At 43.8% G+C, this 18824-nt stretch overlaps 3 protein-coding genes across 3 annotated transcripts in view; 1 reads left to right on the top strand and 2 right to left on the bottom strand.

The window, feature by feature from the left end:
- The window catches only part of LOC139757688 (uncharacterized), a 95726-nt gene extending 92232 nt beyond the window's left edge, over window positions 1-3494 (bottom strand). Inside the window, exon 1 of the mRNA XM_071678444.1 lies at window positions 3171-3494. Within this exon, the coding sequence (XP_071534545.1) occupies window positions 3171-3206 (36 nt within the window). The 5' untranslated portion in view covers window positions 3207-3494. The remainder of the gene's footprint in view (window positions 1-3170) is intronic.
- LOC139757725 (uncharacterized) overlaps window positions 1-18824 on the top strand; it is a 221327-nt gene that overhangs the window by 81270 nt on the left and 121233 nt on the right. The window contains exon 2 of the mRNA XM_071678485.1: window positions 9493-9614. The gene's annotated coding sequence lies outside the window, so the exon portion shown is untranslated. The remainder of the gene's footprint in view (window positions 1-9492; window positions 9615-18824) is intronic.
- LOC139757714 (uncharacterized) lies at window positions 10876-18717 on the bottom strand. The gene is made up of 4 exons (XM_071678469.1): window positions 17334-18717; window positions 13466-13578; window positions 12722-12834; window positions 10876-11714 (listed from the first exon to the last, which is right to left on the bottom strand). The coding sequence occupies exons 1-4, from the start codon at window positions 18112-18114 to the stop codon at window positions 11471-11473; spliced, it is 1251 nt and encodes a 416-aa protein (XP_071534570.1). The 5' UTR covers window positions 18115-18717; the 3' UTR covers window positions 10876-11470.

The following is an 18824-nucleotide window of genomic DNA, read 5'->3' as shown; positions in this document are numbered from 1 at the left end:
TACCACAGTAATTGATGGTAAGGAAGTGAGATATAAATGAGACTAAAACAGATGATGGAGTATCAGCAAACACGGCTGACGAGGCTGACGTCAGAGGGTGGGGGGCTGATGGAGGATGTGCTCAGGACGATGGATGACTGTGGCTCTAACTGTAAACCTGATCTGAGGAGCGACTGGGGTAGCAGACAGAAGCACAACAATTGGCCTTCCCACCTCAACCTACTCTGAACCTTCTTTCAACCCTAGCCTTCCACTCAACAACCTCATTTCTCTCACCTCGCACTCTACCCCTTGACTCACACTAACCCTCCTTGTGCATCATAACCCCTGTCAGAAGCTCGCTTTCTTTAAGACCCATGAGGGTTTCCCACGCTTTCAACCTCACATCCCTTCAACACACACACACACACACACACCACCCATGCAGCTAACCTCCTGAACCGTACCCACACAACCCTCGGTCTTTTTACACATTTACCCAAGATCTTACCTCATACACCCTACGTACCCAACGGAAAATAACACTCAACACGCCCTAACCACACCAACGTCGTACAAACAACCCCAAAGTGACCCGTCCCTACACAGACAACCCTACAGTGACATTCATGCAGACAAACCTTCGCAACCCTCCACAACAAGTAAGGACATCGCCCTCACAGCACTTCAGAGCCACAAGCTGAAACGATAACATTTACTTTGTGTCCGATCTCCTGCACACATGTTTGTTTACACGGGACGCGGGTTACGCCAAGCTTCTATGATTTCTTGAAAAAAGACCGAAAAAGACATTGCTCTTGTGATTAAAGGATAAACTATTTATTCCGGTGCAAAGCTCAGTTTGATAGTGCCATTTTTCATCATCTTTTCGGTCTCATTTTTTAAATCAATGGATAAAACCATTAAAGACGTCGCGCTTTCTTAGATATTCAGTAGCCCCGCGGGACCTTAGTACCACACACACCATGGCTGAGTCATGCGGGAAAAAGCTTGCCAAGCTGTATCGTGTCCTGCGAAAAACAAAAGTCCTTAAGTGGTATCGTGTTTCTGGGTTTATCTTTCTTCTGAGAAATGGCAAGGAGTTCTTGTACCCTATCTTCACGAGCTCAAGAAAGAACACATACAGACAAAAACACTTCCCGTGCTCACTGTCTCGCTCGAAGCCTCGTATTTAGCTATTCAATCTGTATTAGTTTCCTGTGGGAATGATGATCCAGTCATTCTTGCTTCATATGTTTCGAATCAAACAATCTTTTTGAAGATTTCCTTCCAGCTAAAGGATTTAAGGCATAGCTGCTTTATTGTTTTGAGCTGGACTTTCTTATGGCATCACCTTGATACATATTTTCTTAATGGAATTACGAATATAACTTGGAATGATGTCAGATATTATCTTCTTTTGAATCTTCTTGTTTTCCTGTGTATCGTTACATAAACAAATTCATCTAAAGAAAATAAATATTTACAAATTTTTCATACATAAAATATTCTCAAGAGTCATATGTGCGGTAAGATGATATGTAGTCGTAAATATACTTTCCAAAACCTGAAGAATGTGTTCATGGTTTTGCGGTTGGCCGTTATAACTTCACGTGGAAGGCCTTTATTATAGTCCTCATACTAAACTAACCAACATTCTTGAATTAGTTGAATTAATTTATTGTAATTGTTTGTTTTATAGTCCTACAACAGAATTACTATAACTCATTCCATATTTTACTGAAATCCTGGAATACCTACGTTTCAACGAGTGACTTCATTAAATTCCAAGTAGTTTGGGAGACGTTTGTAGATAATAGAAAATATGCAGAAATACGCTGAATCTTGGGCTTTAACTGTAGACTATCTCTCACATCTTGAAAATTACTGCGGTTTCCGTTCGACATATCTTTCTTTGTTGTAGCTGCGTTAGTCTCCGAAAATACCTCTTGAAAAACCCGCGAAAAAAAAGCTGACGCAGGCATTTCCGAAGAAAACGATTAATACCTTAAGATATACAATCAAAGAAAACGTAAAGTGTGGGGTAAACTATGCTAATAGGAAAGCCCTGATGGGTGTGTGGATTATTTCGTACTTCTCAACTTAGAATATCAATCATTTTAAGAGGGGTTCGATAATGGACATACAAAACAGAAAAACCAAAGTTAACATGACCAACTGTAAGTCAAACAAAGTGAAACTTGTTCCATGATTATATTCCCATAAAGTTTCCACGAATTAAGACATTTGCATCACGACGGTAGAATGAAAAAGAACGAAGGTTACTACAACGTTGAGAAAGTTTGACGTCATCCTCAATGACAAAGGTTGGTTAGGTCAGTCGGGAACCAGAAAATCAGTTACCTCACTCTTCAAGCGGGAAACATTATGTCATATCTGATGTAGTCGCCTCAGCAGCCATGGGGACGCCTCTCTGGTCACCCCAACAGCCAGGGGAACACATGACTGGTTACCCCAGCAGCCAGGGAACACATGACTGGTTACCCTAGCAGCTGGGGAACACATGACTGGTTACCCCAGCAGCCAGGGGGACACATGACTGGTTACCCTAGCAGCTGGGGGAACACATGACTGGTTACCCTAGCAGCTGTGGGAACACATGACTGGTTACCCCAGCAGCCAGAGGAACACATGACTGGTTACCCTAACAGCTGGGGAACACATGACGTTACCCTAGCAGCTGGGGTAACACATCACTGGTTATCCCAGCAGCTAGGGGATCACATCATTGGTTATCCCAGCAGCTAGAACACCACTGATTATCCCAGCAGCTGGGGGAACACATCACTGGTTATCCCAGCAGCTAGGGGATCACATCACTGGTTATCCCAGCAGCTAGAACACCACTGATTATCCCAGCAGCTAGGGGATCACATCACTGGTTATCCCAGCAGCTAGGAGAACACATCATTGGTTATCCCAGCAGCTGGGGGAACACATCACTTGTTATCCCAGCAGCTAGGAGAACACATCACTGGTTATCCCAACAGCTGGGGGAACACATCACCGTCAAAGCAGTACCGTTACATCCACCTACGTCATCACCTGAACCACCACTCCGTCACTTCAGTAACAAGTGATAAACGACACCATATCCCTCATGACCCAGCACTTCGATCATGGCCCCCACCGGCCGGACACTGATAGTGCAAACCCCCATACAAACTTACCTGGATTTCGTCCATCCGTGAGGTGGGGGTTGGCATTTTCTCAATCGGGAACGTATCTTCACAACAAACACCAAAGTCGGCGATCGTATTTTTTTTTTCGTTATATGTCGATGGTTATAACGTTATAACGAGCGACCTGTCGTGGTGGTGTGATTGGATCAGAGACGGCGGCAGTAATGGTAGGAAGCAGTTACCTCCACGAATCACTTCGCCCAACTGGAGGCTCTGGGGAGGAGAGGTGGTGCTGTCCATAGAGACGGGAGGGAGGGGAAGGGGGGGGGGGGTGAGACAGCTCCTGCTTGACCCGTTACTCACCACCACCTCAAAGGGAAATTCGCCGTCTCGGGCTTACGAGACAATTGGCAACCATCCTTCATGAGCCACGGCTCTTAAGAAATGTTGTATATAGGAAGAATGAATCACAGAGGTAAAGTTTACGCGATAAATTTCATCGTGTCCGGTGGCAAGCAGTTCGTTATTTGAAGAAAAAAAAAATAGACCCTTAATATGGCAAGAGTGAGAGTCCCGTGCGGGGGTGTGGGTGACGTGACGATGACGTCATGTTTTTCAGGCAAGCGGTCCAGGCGAAAATAGACCAGAATGCCCGAGACAACACTGCTAGTGGGCGGCAGCCTACTCTTTTACGCCTGCTTAGGTGCTGATAAATGAAACTTGGCGTTTTTATTATTCTTTTTTTTCTCTCTAAACGAGCGAGTCAGGTCTCTTGTGCCTCGTTTTCTACGTTAACAAGATCCCTGGGTGAGGGGTGGGTGCAGAAGCGCTTTGACGAAATAGCCTTTAGTGAATAAAGGTTAATTGCCTGCCCTAAGAGGGCCAGATATGGTTGGCCGCGTCACATATTTGGTATTAAGAATGTGCATCGTATATCTGTCCATTCTGTCTTTGTGGATGTTCGTCTGTCCGTTCTATATATAAATACGTCACTCTTTCCATGTATTTTATCATACATAACATACATGATGTTATTTCATATTGTGTTTTATTCAGTGCATAAAATGTTACTGTATATGATATGTAGATTATGTCTCGTAATGTATTCTGTTGCATATATATATATATATATATATATATATATATATATATATATATATATATATATATATATATATATATATATATATGTTATCCCTGGGGATAGGGGAGAAAGAATACTTCCCACGTATTCCCTGCGTGTCGTAGAAGGCGACTAAAAGGGGAGGGAGCGGGGGGCTGGAAATCCTCCCCTCTCAATTTTTTTTAATTTTCCAAAAGAAGGAACAGAGAAGGGGGCCAGGTGAGGATATTCCCACAGTGGCCCAGTTCTCTGTTCTTAACGCTACCTCGCTAACGCGGGAAATGGCGAATAGTTTGAAAAAAAAGAATATATATATATGTGTGTGTGTGTGTGTGTGTTTGTGTGTCGGTGGAGGGAACGAGGAGAAGTGGGAGACCAAATTGGAGGTGGAAAGATGGAGTGAAAAAGATTTTGTGTGATCGGGGCCTGAACATGCAGGAGGGTGAAAGGAGGGCAAGGAATAGAGTGCATTGGATCGATGTGGTATACCGGGGTTGACGTGCTGTCAGTGGATTGAATCAGGGCATGTGAAGCGTCTGGGGTAAACCATGGAAAGCTGTGTAGGTATGTATATTTGCGTGTGTGGACGTATGTATATACATGTGTATGGGGGTGGGTTGGGCCATTTCTTTCGTCTGTTTCCTTGCGCTACCTCGCAAACGCGGGAGACAGCGACAAAGCAAAAAAAAAAAAAAAAAAAAGAATATATTGCCACACTGTATTGTGCGTGTTGTTATTTCATGTTATATTGTTGTGTATTATATATGTTGTTAGTATTTATTGTTAGTCTTGCACGGGTTATGCTGAATGCCAAGTATATCCATACATCTCTACTGGACCAATACCTCCAGCCCATCTATCTCCACTTGCTTAGTATCTCTCTCTATCTCCACTCGCCCACTATCTCTGACTTATTTATCTCTACTCACCCAGTATCTCTAACCAATCAATCTCCACTCCCCCAGTATCTCTGACTTATCTATCTCCACTAGCCCTGTATAGATAGGTTATATGTACTGGGCGAGTCACCTATCGCCCAGTACAAATAATGTATCTATCTCCGATGGCCCAGTACATATACCCTATCTGCCTCCACTCGCCCAGCACCTATAACCTATCCATTTCAGCTGGCCCAGCACTTATAACCTATCTATCTATCTCCTCTGGCCCAATACCTCAGACCATCGATATACACAACAGCGCGACTCAGCGTTGCCAACATTGGGATATACCCTGTGTCTACCTCCGACAGGAAGAGGCGTCCGGCCGGCGGGCGAGGCTGTGACGCTCCTCCCCCAGCCCGGGACACACCGCCTTACTCAACGCTGAAATTAGTAACTCAGTCCTGTATTGTCCCGCTGACGGTATTTCAGCATCATGGTATTTTTTTTCTTTTGTGTGTGTGTGTGTGTGTGGGGGGGGGGGGGGGGAGGAGAAGGTATGTGTTCATGTGATTTTATTTCACGTGTAATTTTTCTACATATGTGGCACGACATGTTGACAATACTTGTGTGGTTTGCAGCGTTGTTATATTTGCTTTTAAGTAGGTGGAACTAATCGCCGTATATCTTCACTGCCAAAGCACTGAATCCCTTATATCAACCCTAGTCAGACACTGAACCCCTTCTGTCTTCTTAACCCAGAAACTGAATCCCTTATGTCTTCTCTACCTAGACACTGAATCCTTTATATCTTCCTAATCCAGGGACTGAAACTCTTATATCTTCCCTACTTAGACATTGAATTTCTTATATTTTCACTGACCAGGCACTGAATCCCTTATATCTTCCCTACTAAGTCACCGAATCCCTTACCTGATCCCTAACCAGGGATGAATGTATTATACATTACCGAGGCAATGAACGCCTTTATCTCCACTACCCAGTCACTGAACTAAAACTCTCACTACCCAGAAACTGACTCTTTATTAATCAGTATCAAGGCATTGACCGTAATGCCTTCAGTACTTAGTCACTGGCCCTATTGTCTTCAATACCCAGGCATTGACCCTGTCATCTTTAATACTGTGTTATTGACTCTATTAGTTTCAGTAACCAGGAAATGAGATACTTGCCCCATGTGTTCGTACGCTAGGCACCTGTGCTCGTGCACTTTCATGTGGTTCCACCAACCACTCTCTACCTATGCACCAACAAAAGCTGGGTCATTACCTATTGTCTTCACGACTGGGTATCGAACCCCAGTGTCCTCACCACTTGAACATTAATAGCACTGTATCCTCACTATCTTTGATTCATTATCTTCACTTCGGCCCCTGCCACTTCTGCATTTTCCTCTTCCAATCTTCACTTACCATGACACTACCATGATAGTCCTACGCAGGCATTGACACTCCTCCCGCTATCTTCCGTTTCTCATGTCAACATAATCTGTAAGTTGTCATCATTTCTATATTACCCCATGCTGTCTTTATCAATCCTTCTTAGGATTATTTCAGTGACAGTTTATCACGGAAAATGACGCTTCAGGGAGTAGCCAGGGAGTTCTTTGAGGAACTGAGTGAAATCTTTGAGGATGTGGCGATGGCAGACCTTCTAACACAGGAAGAAATCAACGGCGAGTTGAATGAACTAAAGAGAGTCGTAACGAATGGTAAAGAATGGCGGAAATGTTACGTTCGGCTACAGAAACTACATGGAAGGAGCAAGTAGGAACGAACCTTCGCCATGATGTAGTTCATCGTACGTTCATTCATCATCGGCTTTGTGACGTTCTTGATCATCTATATCTACGTGTACGAGATGTTCTGAGTATGAGGTTATTATTGTGAAGGATTATTAACCCCGTCACTTGTGTTGTACAGGACGGGTTGGGAACTGTCGTCAGTTTGTCTTTAAGACTAAATATTGACCTGGCAGAACCTACTGTATACTATTTTTCAGACTAGTAAACCTTACATATTCTGTATGTGAGAACAGATAACACGGTATTTCTTAGTGGTGTTAGCTGAGAACACAACACCTCCCTCGATGGGAGAGCTGCTGTGATATGAGCTCACACGACTCTGTGGAGCTACCTATAATTGGTGAAATAAAAAAAAAAAACACTTCTGGAAATCAAAAGACCTTCCGTGTACCACACTTTAGTTGGGGATGAGATTTACCATTATGTTTAATATCAACTACATTACCAATACATTGTTGTTATCTTCCTTCCTTTGTAGTAACTGCCAGCGGTTAGATATAATAAATAAATATTCAGGGCACACACCAAACGTTTCCGGGAACAATATCAGCGCACCATGACATTCATGTGTTTTTGAAACAGCGAAAATAAGATTATAAACTGCTTCGTTAACTCACGTGACGTTTTCATAGGTTTTGCTGATTTGTATGCATGCATACGCTGAGGCTTTCACTTATATAGTGCTTAATCCACTCACATGTGTGAACCTGGACACCATGAACGTTATGTGGTAGTTATTGTTCGTCAAGACTAGCACACACTGGAATTTGCTGACGTGGTCTTAAGGGTTTTATGTTTGTGAAAATACTCCAGCCATCCTGGATACTAGATTCCATACAAGGCACTGCATCTACCAGACTGGTCAGATGTCTTAAATGGCGACTAGTGCTGGATCTTCCAACTAAAGGTTAAGTGGAGCTGTACCGAACTTTAGTGTGATGATCATAAAATATTTGTTGTCCACCAGCTGTACCAAGGAGAGCAAATATTTCTAAAGTACGTAGACATTTTCTCACTGAATTGAGATTGAAAAATGTTTTAATTTTCTCTTGTGAACTATTTTTCTTTTCTCTTTTTCAACTAGTGATGCATTAACTATTCATATCCTTGTCTCCATGCGCAATGTCTATCCATTTGGAATGGTATTTGCAAATATGTGAACTAAACAGGTATCATCTCTTTACGTGGGCTCCTGCGAACTTTCTTGTTTTCTTTCCAATTAGATTATTACTAAATGCTTGTTGAGACATGATGCTTGTGTCTTATCAAAACGATTCTATATCAGTCATGTGAAGAACAATGTAATATAACATATCAGAAGTCTTGCTATACTCTTCAAATTTTGTTCATTAATATATTCAATAATGTATATTTTTTTGAATCATGTATTCAAAAAATCCTGTTAAAAGTGGTGTCCATCAGGGTTGTCTCCAGTCCTCTGCCTTCTTTCGTCTCCTTATAAATGATAACAGTTATCTAACTTGTAACCCTGATCTATACCGATGATTCCACTGTTTATTTCAACTCTCTTCTCCCTCCAGACTCCGATATTCATTCATTTTCTCGCACTGCACGTATTTCCTTTCCTTTTTCAAACATGGACAGAATCCCAAAATGGGGAAGAGGTACCCTGGTTGAATCTAGCAGTGTAAAAACACAATTTCTACTAATGGTTCTTTTAGAATTTCGCTTTTTCTTAAATTTCAGAGCGTTACAATGCAACTCAGCAGCAACAGTGGTATGTTAGGCGTGACCACATCTTCCGATCTGTCCTGGATACCTCACGTAATGAACCCCACAGTATCTTCTTCCCAAACGCTGGGGGGTGTTATATAGGTGCCGTAGTTATCTTTTAAATGTGAGCAAGTATTCCATATATACTGGCGTCTCATTCGCCTTAGTATGAGTACGAATAAGGCTCCCCTTTCACCGTTCTCTTTGCCAAATTGGAATCAAGAGCCTTCTGCCTTATTTACCTTTCCTATCACCTCTCTTTTGTCATCCCTTTCCGTCCGTCATGGCGTTGCTGTCCTCTTTTTGTTCTACAAGTATCATTTTAGCCTCTGGTCTCGTGAGCTGTCCGGGTGTCCCAGCTGCTGAGGTCTGGACCCTCAAGCATTGGCTGCTGCTTCCATTAGTTTATGAGTTAAGACCGGTCACATGAGAGTTGACTGTTATGAGACATCGTTTTTTAATGTGCACACCAAACCTCTGGATTTTTCTGCAGTCTTTTAACTTTCATTCTTCCTGTGACATTTTCGCATTGAAACCCCAGGACTACAACCAGTTCATGGAACTTGAAGTAATTTCTTCCCATCTTTATCTCAAAATCTTCAATTTATTCTTTCCTCTGAGATGGCCATTAATGGGTCATCATATTTTCCCCCATGCCATGTAGGCTTACCCTAAAGATAATAGAAATAGAAACATCCAAACATGGCCGGGTTTTTAGTTTACTACAGTATTATACCGCAATGTGATATATAACCAATTTCACTAATGTATTACCAGCTATCAACGTTATGTCTTCCACTTCAACAGGTTTGGACAAGGTGTTTATCGTTTAAGACGGTACACACGACGTCCCAAGATTTTCGCCAAACTGCCTGACGATAGACGTTTCCCGTCGCCAGTGAGGGAGCCACTGGAAAGAGTCCCTTCAGGTAATGTTTCTGTAATATATAATCATATATGATTAATGAGATGGTCATGATTAGAGTATTCAGGTTCCGTCTCGGGTCATATCTAAAGAAAAAAAAGTAGTTCCAACACAAAATTCCCATCACTACAAACAACTCTTGCATCGAGCGCAGCTCCAGGTTAGGTTAAGGTTATGATAGCACGCTGTTGCCTCACATTACTGTGTGGCCGTTAGTAACCCAAGGGTGGGTCGTTGTGATGTCTTTTTCTTTCCCTACACTGCTAAGCTTTGGAACTCTCTACCATATTATTTATTTTTCCTAAGAGATACGATCTGTCCCTTTTCAAGAGGCAGGGTGTCCTTTTCCCAACAAAATTCTGAAATCAAGTTATTTTCACCTTCCTTATCTCTGCAATCCTCTCTGTTCATTAAAAAAATATGTTATGTTAACTTGGGACATGTTTTAAATTAGCACTGTTAGTGTTTAGGCTTAACTTGCGCCATGTCAGGGTAGGTTGAGTTAGGCGTTGTTAGGTAAGAGTATTAAACATATGGCTAGGCTTGATTAACCTACGATACCTTTGGTGGATTTAACCTCCTGCAAGTTCGTCTGTACTCCACTCGGTAAGGTTTGGCTGTGTATTTTGTGTTAATGTCACCCATGATTCATGTCTCTGGTAAGTTAGTTTAGACTACAACGAGTTAGAAAATATATAATAGGCTATACAACGAGTTAGAAAATATAGGACAGACCTAATGGAATTTGTTTTGGGTCAGATTCGTCTGATTTACGTCAAGGTGCATCTTGACGAGCATTTTAGTCAGGACGAACCGAAGAAGAGTGCACGAACGAACCGAACAAGCTGTTCGAACACAAGTTCGATGTATTCTACGTGTTCACCGGTGCTCGTATTTATTACCAGTTACCACCGTGTTCCTCAGGAAGGATTTGTCTTTAGGAGCAGGTGCCTTCTTAAGCATTTATTCCTTACCCAAAGAGGAGGAAATCGGCGAGACAGTGGGCAAAGCGACTATTTTCTATTTTCGACGCGTTCAACACCTGATGTTCCCAGTAATAGAGAAATAGTTATTTGTTAATGTCAGCAGACGAGTGTAATGGTCGTTACCAGCGCTGACTTTCTAACGTGAATTGATATTATTTTTTTCTTGATGGATGACTAAGACTTAGCTGTATGCTAGTGAACCTATGAGATGGCAAGAGTCCAAGATGTTGATTTATTATTTACTATTTCATGAAGACTTGTCATGTTGGGAGATACAAGGGTAAAAGATAAAAGCAAATGACTGTTTATTGCACGTCAGAACATCTAATAGTTCCTGTTACCCTTGTGCCATGACCCTGGCCCACCCTCCCATCAGCCTGGTCCTCCTCCTCCTCCGTCTAGGTTCCGTATCATGTGAACCAGCGGGTATCTTCCTGGCTTGCCATTACCTTCTGTCTTGCTGGCTGAAACTAAGTCTTCTCTCTTCTCGTTCCCTGTGACTCGCCCTTCCAAGAGGCTTCTCCCATTCTCCTGTTTAGCTCTCCCATAAGATGTCCTTCTGCGTTTACCGGGAATAACCCTTCGTCAGTCGTCATGCCTGGTATAACTTGCTCAGGACATTCCGAACACGCGTCTCAAAAGTGACTTTTCTGCTGACGTCTGTCGCCTGTTATTCTTCTACGAGTTCGTGTTTCCCCGCGAACCAGAGGTCACCTTGCTCAAGGCGGTATCGTCATCGTCAGTAGGACGGTAAGGAGTATACTATTAAGGGTCTCCTCGGTCAAAAAGAGTCCACCATTTCCCTGCTCATGAACGGAGTGCAGCCTTGAAGGTGCAGGAGCCCCATAAAAGTGTTCCTGAGTATGTATATGTATCAAGGCTCTTTCTTTATTGGTGGAGGCAACAGTAACTTGCATGTTCTTGACGGAATGGATGTAGTACCAGGTGTGTGGGGCACAAGTGTGGCTGACAGACACGTGGCTGACGGTAGTCTCGGTGAGGGGAATGTGGGTGAGGGCGTCGTGGGCATGATGCGGGCGTGTGGGCGTGAGGGCTGGCGGACCCGGGTATGGTGGGCCGTCCACATGTGTCGGGTGAGGGCGTCCGAGCGTGTGTACCTGACGAAGGTAATGTTTCCATCAACATAATGATCAATATGATGTACACAGGTGAGAAGTATAATGATCAATGTGATGTTCATAGGTGAGATGTATAATGATCAATATGATGTTCATAGGTGAGAAGTATAATGATGCAAATGATTTACAGTTGAGCAATATAATAATCAAATATTATTCACAGGTAAAAAGTATAGTATCACTATGCTGTGACAGGTGAGACGTGCAATGATCAATATGATTAACACAGTTGAGAAGTATCATGAACAGTATTATTCACACAGTAGAGAATAGGGCAGGTGAGGAGTACCGCAGAGTAGCTGCAGAAATAAGCTTACTGCTTATATGAGAATGAAGCAGTCCTACCTGGAAATAGGGAAACTAAGGAAGAATCAAGGAAGCGATCGAAGAGATGAAATAAGGTAAAGGAAGAAAGAAAATAAAATAACGAAGATGGAAAGCAGAGAAGGACTGATAAAGGATTAACCAATTTTGCATATTTCGTCCATATCAAACGTTTTACTTCAGTGTTACGTATCTACGTATGTTGATGGATTGAATGGTTATCAACAACCAGAGACCAGTAATGGTTATCAACGACAGGAGATTATTATTATTGGTTATCAGTGACCGGAGGTCATTATTGAGTATCATTGGCCGGAGGTCATTACTAATTATCAATGACCAGAGATCATTAATGCTCACGTTGGTTATCAACAACCAGATATCATTTATGGATATCATCAACCAGGGATCATTAATGGTTATCAACAACCAGAGATCATTAATGGTTATCAAGAACCAGAAATCATTAATGGTTATCAACAACCAGAGATCATAAAGCCAGTGCCTTTAACATACTTCCAGTCTGCGAAGTTTCAACTCTGACCACTTGGTCGAGAAGAAATAAATTGCGAGATATCTCAAGACTAAAGAACTGCCACTAGAAGAAGAGGAGGACATTAACACAGAAGAGAGGCGAGTGTGAGGGAGGGAGGGTGAATTACCTGTGCTTGCAGGCTGGCAGGGGGCAAGTGTAGCTCCGCTTGGCCTGCACCGGCAGGTGGGTCCTCTGATGCTTCGTCAGGTGGTCCCGCCTCACGAACCTCCGGCCACACCTCTGTACGGCCAGACCAGGATTACTTTAGTGTGTACCCAGGGTGAAGGATGCCGCCAGGTAGAGGAAGTGTGTTTGTGTCATGGTGTAGTAATGTATGATGACGCGAGTTGACCTGAGTGTAAACAGTGAGAGGTTTGCCCATGGTTCTTACATCTAGTTATATTTATTCTATTCTTTTTTAATTTACTGTTGTATTTACGAGTTAAGAGACTTGTGGGTACAGAAACTGAAAAACGATTGACACAATCCAGAAAAGTGTATAATTAAACTTAGGTAAACAAATGCTCAACGAAGATGAAAAATGAATTTCACGTGTAAGATTCACTAGCGGATGTAAACAATCATAAAGATTTGCTTTGACGTAAGGATTACTTCCGCACAGTAGAGCTATAACGAGGGCATGGCCAGCAGGCATTAAGAGGACATAACACCAGCTACTGGCCATGGAAGAGGGAAGCTGGGACGTCTGACCCAATGGTGTTGACTGTATCGGTAGCTCATCTGTTGTACTTATCATTATATCAGTGTGAAACAAATGACAAACTAGAATTCTACACTTAAATGTGTTACTAGAGCTGACCCGCTCACACCCTAAAATGCAATCGTCTACCACAGAGACGCTTTGCCTCACCTGGCAGAGAAAGGGTCGGTTTCCTGAGTGTATCCTGGAATGTCTGGTCAGTTCCTCGTTCCTGCAGAAGGCTCGCCCACATCCGGATTCCTCACATACGAACGGACGCTCACCTGGGGATGAAGACAGCTTTATTCATTTGTTTATTTTTACGTTGGAGGCTCCAGTCACTCACAAAAGTTCACATTAAGGACAGGCTTTCACTGAAATATAAACAGGTCAATGAAAGGAAAAAAGAGGCGACCAGGAAAAATATTTACGAATTATGAGGATATGCTTTTGGATGTCTTTTAAAAAGTGCCAGGTCATAGTTACTGGGAAAGATATGAAAGGGTAGAGAGTTCCAAAGGTTCGAGGTGTAGGAAAGAAACAGTTATCAAAATGGCCCAACCGTGAGTTACCAACGGCCACACAGTAATCATGTGACGCAGAAGCTTGCCGAGCATCGCGTGGTTAGTTAGTGATGGGGGCACACGAGCAGCCAGCTCTCGGGAGCAAAAACCTAGGTAATATCTATAGAAGAGGGAAAGTAAGCAAACGTTGTGGCGTGGGGCAAGTGGGTCAAAGTCTCAAGTTAGCGTAGGAGAGTTTACAAGCAGACCTACCCTACCTGGATGTTACTTTTCCCAGACATCAAACTAAAGTTGGCCTCCCTATTTGAATCATCAAGATGTTCGCCTGTCAATAAAGCTATGGCCTTATGCGCTTGGAAATCAGTAATGCATTATATACATTGTCACGTTTTACTTATCTCTTGACGTCAGCTTGGTAACTTTCATTTCTGTTTATTTGTTTGTTGTGTCCCAAGAAGGCGATAAGCTGCTGATAACGCTGATTTAGGTCGCTCGTTCTTACTGATCATCGCCACTTAGTGCTAACCGTCATCAGTTGTTGTATAAAGTTTGCAAAATGTTTTAGCTGGCAATAAAGTCAGGTTTCCTACAGAAACTTTACGTATGTACGAGACTTATCGGTTTGTGCTTCGCAGAGGGAGGATGGTGTCTTCTTGAAGGCAGAGTTGTGGTATGGTGTCTGCTTGAGGGTAGTGTTGTGGTATGGTGTCTTCTTAAGGGCAGGGTTGTGGTATGGTGTCTTCTTAAGGGTAGGGTTGTGGTATGGTGTCTTCTTAAGGGCAGGGTTGTGGTATGGTGTCTTCTTAAGGGTAGGGTTGTGGTATGGTGTCTTCTTAAGGGTAGGGTTGTGGTATGGTGTCTTCTTAAGGGTAGGGTTGTGGTATGGTGTCTTCTTAAGGGCAGGGTTGTGGTATGGTGTCTTCTTAAGGGTAGGGTTGTGGTATGGTGTCTTCTTAAGGGTAGGGTTGTGATGTGGTATCCTTCGTTAAGATGTTAAAAGATTTATAATAAAGGATAAATAAGATGATGTCGTACGGGAGAGATATGGATGTCCACATTCTATTCGTTTTTGTAAGCAACTGAATGTATTTTCATCCAACCTGTCGTCGGGGACAGAGAGATATAGATTCATACATATATTCACTTTGACAATAGGGGATTGGGTATTGTACTTATGTTTACACGATGGTCTCTCAGTGATTCATGTGTCGCCTCCACAGTATCATATGCACGTCATCTGTATTCAGTGAAACGAGTTTTGCACAGTTTTGATTTAATGATCTGGTGATTGTAAGAGTTGATTACGCAGTCTGTATAGCCTCGGTCAGGACGGAAGCACGGGTGCTTAAGAATACGCCCTGGACTATGTTGCAGTGGCAGCGTAAAGATAAGCCAAGGGGCCAGAACACTCCCTGCAAGAGAGAGAGAGAGAGAGAGAGAGAGAGAGAGAGAGAGAGAGAGAGAGAGAGAGAGAGAGAGAGAATGGCTGAGGGTTATATATATATATATATATATATATATATATATATATATATATATATATATATATATATATATATATATATATATATATATCTTGACCTCCTGTCTCTTTCTTTTATACTTCTCCCACTCAATTGCATTTTTTCCCTGCAAAAATCGTCCAAATGCCTCTCTCTTCTCTTTCACTAATACTCTTACTTCTTCATCCCACCACTCACTACCCTTTCTAAACAGCCTACCTCCCACTCTTCTCAAGCCACAAGCATCTTTTGCGCAATCCATCACTGATTCCCTAAATACATCCCATTCCTCCCCCACTCCCCTTACTTCCATTGTTCTCACCTTTTTCCATTCTGTACACAGTCTCTCCAGATACTTCTTCACACAGGTCTCCTTCCCAAGCTCACTTACTCTCACCACCTTCTTCACCCCAACATTCACTCTTCTTTTCTGAAAACCCATACTAATCTTCACCTTAGCCTCCACAAGATAATGATCAGACATCCCTCCAGTTGCACCTCTCAGCACATTGACATCCAAAAGTCTCTCTTTCGCACGCCTGTCAATTAACACGTAATCCAATAACGCTCTCTGGCCATCTCTCCTACTTACATAAGTATACTTATGTATATCTCGCTTTTTAAACCAGGTATTCCCAATCATCAGTCCTTTTTCAGCACATAAATCTACAAGCTCTTCACCATTTCCATTCTCAGTGAATGTAGGTTTGCGGCAGGGGTGTGTGATGTCTCCATGGTTGTTTAATTTATTTATGGATGGGGTTGTTAGGGAGGTAAATGCAAGAGTTTTGGAAAGAGGGGCAAGTATGAAGTCTGTTGGGGATGAGAGAGCTTGGGAAGTGAGTCAGTTGTTGTTCGCTGATGATACAGCGCTGGTGGCGGATTCATGTGAGAAACTGCAGAAGCTGGTGACGGAGTTTGGTAAAGTGTGTGGAAGAAGAAAGTTAAGAGTAAATGTGAATAAGAGCAAGGTTATTAGGTACAGTAGGGTTGAGGGTCAAGTCAATTGGGAGGTGAGTTTGAATGGAGAAAAACTGGAGGAAGTGAAGTGTTTTAGATATCTGGGAGTGGATCTGGCAGCGGATGGAACCATGGAAGCGGAAGTGGATCATAGGGTGGGGGAGGGGGCGAAAATTTTGGGAGCCTTGAAAAATGTGTGGAAGTCGAGAACATTATCCCGGAAAGCAAAAATGGGTATGTTTGAAGGAATAGTGGTTCCAACAATGTTGTATGGTTGCGAGGCGTGGGCTATGGATAGAGTTGTGCGCAGGAGGATGGATGTGCTGGAAATGAGATGCTTGAGGACAATGTGTGGTGTGAGGTGGTTTGATCGAGTAAGTAACGTAAGGGTAAGAGAGATGTGTGGAAATAAAAAGAGCGTGGTTGAGAGAGCAGAAGAGGGTGTTTTGAAATGGTTTGGGCACATGGAGAGAATGAGTGAGGAAAGATTGACCAAGAGGATATATGTGTCGGAGGTGGAGGGAACGAGGAGAAGAGGGAGACCAAATTGGAGGTGGAAAGATGGAGTGAAAAGGATTTTGTGTGATCGGGGCCTGAACATGCAGGAGGGTGAAAGGAGGGCAAGAAATAGAGCGAATTGGAGTGATGTGGTATACAGGGGTTGACGTGCTGTCAGTGGATTGAACCAGGGCATGTGAAGCGTCCGGGGTAAACCATGGAAAGCTGTGTAGGTATGTATATTTGCGTGTGTGGACGTGTATATGTACATGTGTATGGGGGGGGTTGGGCCATTTCTTTCGTCTGTTTCCTTGCGCTACCTCGCAAACGCGGGAGACAGCGACAAAGTATAAAAAAAAAAAAAAAAAAAAAAATATATATATATATATATATATATATATATATATATACGAGACGATGGTGGTTTCAAATTATGATGGCTGAACGAATGATGGATAGGTAAACACTGGCCTTGTGTTGTGGTGCGGTGTACCTAAATAATGTGTTTCCGTCATTACTGGTAACAGTAGACACTGGTACGTTGTACCTACTTACCGTTGAGATTGTGTGGAGCTGCGGGCATCTCTTGCTTGACAATGTCAACAGACTTCATCTTCTCAGCCGCCTGCGGCGTTCTTGACCTGGGTGGGGTGGGGAGGGTGGCAGCAGAGGGCCGGATGGCAGGTCTGGCCCCATACTCTGGCCCAGAACGATGGGCGTGAGGGACGACCTTCTGGAACCCTGTGGCTCTGTAGGGGCTGACGTAGGTCACCTCGCGAACCTTATACTGGTGTCTGAGGTGGAGGTTAGTCCAGGAGACCCGTGTACTCCAGTCCACCAGGTTGTGGGTTGTACAGCCGCAGTTGGACTGAAACTCGCTGAAGGGCCCGACAGAGGTGAGGCAGAAGTACCCGTTAGTACAGCACCAGAGGTTGTCGTGGATGCTGTGGGTCAGGAGAGGGTTCGCCAGCGTCGCATCCCTATCTGGCGCCTCTGGCGTCCCTCGCGACCCGTAGTGATCACCAGCCGCTCTCACTACCTCCCCCGTGTCGCCTCTCACGTGTGATTCGTCCAAGGTATGATTCGAGGTGTCATGACCGATTTTGCAGGTATTATTTCTGTGAGTTTCTGAGTGATTTCTCATGTCCAGGGCCTGTGGGCTTTCCGAGGACTGGTAGCCATGGTCTTCCTCCTCCGTCAAATGCCCCTTTGGCAAGAGGGGGGCACTACGGGCAGGGGGGCAGCTGGCCCAGGGGTTGGACAGCCCTGCTGGAGCGCCACAACTTTTGCTCCAGTGATTCTCGGGCGAGGCGGTTAGCTCCATCAGGAAGGTCATACCGGCTTCCAGGATGATCAACGTCTCAGTCAGTTGGATTCTTCCGCTGTGGATATACTCGTCTCACAACATTGCTACGCCAGTGGTGACCATGGACGGAGGCAGTGAGAACAATACTGTCACAGAAGTATTTAAACGTACACTGTCACTGACAACAGCTAAGGCATCAGCACTGACAACAGCTGAATTCTTAGCACTGATATCAACTGGGTCCTCAGGACTGACAACAGTTGGGGGTCCTCAGCACTGACAACAATTGGGTCCTCTGTACTTACGGCAATTAAGTCGTCAGCAATCATGACATCGTACTAATGAATGTACAGTAACAAAACTTCCTGTAGTACAGTACAGTAATGCACTGCAGAATGAATGATGTGCTTTCTGTGAGGGGAGGAAGATGAGCCGTTTACCTCGACACGCTGTGTCGCCTCAGGTGTAGACGACTCGACGGCTGAAGTGAGGCAGCAGGTGGTGCAGGGGAGGGCAGTAAGATGGTGGGTCAAGACGAGTGTCCTGTAGGCGAGAGCGGCGAGCGACCGCACCGTGGAGAGGAGGCGGCAGAGGACGACTTGCGACGGTGAAACCCTTGGCAGTGGCACTAAAGCAGGGCCGGCGGGCGATGAGCAGTGGTTCACCTGGGGGCGGCCACAGATAGCACCAAGTGGTCATTGTTCGCCAGGAATCTCTGCACTGATACAAGCTGCGTCCAC

This window comes from Panulirus ornatus, chromosome 2 (genome assembly GCF_036320965.1).
Source record: "Panulirus ornatus isolate Po-2019 chromosome 2, ASM3632096v1, whole genome shotgun sequence".
Classification (NCBI taxonomy): domain Eukaryota; kingdom Metazoa; phylum Arthropoda; class Malacostraca; order Decapoda; family Palinuridae; genus Panulirus; species Panulirus ornatus.
Note: the sequence above shows the minus strand (reverse complement) of the source record. Positions and strands in the feature narration are given on the sequence as shown.

What these genes read in the sequence shown, in the direction of transcription:
- LOC139757714 (XM_071678469.1), bottom strand. Translation starts at nt 18,114, where the DNA reads ATGACCTTCCTGATGGAGCTAACCGCCTCGCCCGAGAATCACTGGAGC. An exon ending in AGCTCCACACAATCTCAACG is followed by an intron (nt 13,579 to 17,333) that starts GTAAGTAGGTAC and finishes CTTCATCCCCAG; the next exon opens with GTGAGCGTCCGTTCGTATGT. An exon ending in ACCGACCCTTTCTCTGCCAG is followed by an intron (nt 12,835 to 13,465) that starts GTGAGGCAAAGC and finishes CTGGCCGTACAG; the next exon opens with AGGTGTGGCCGGAGGTTCGT.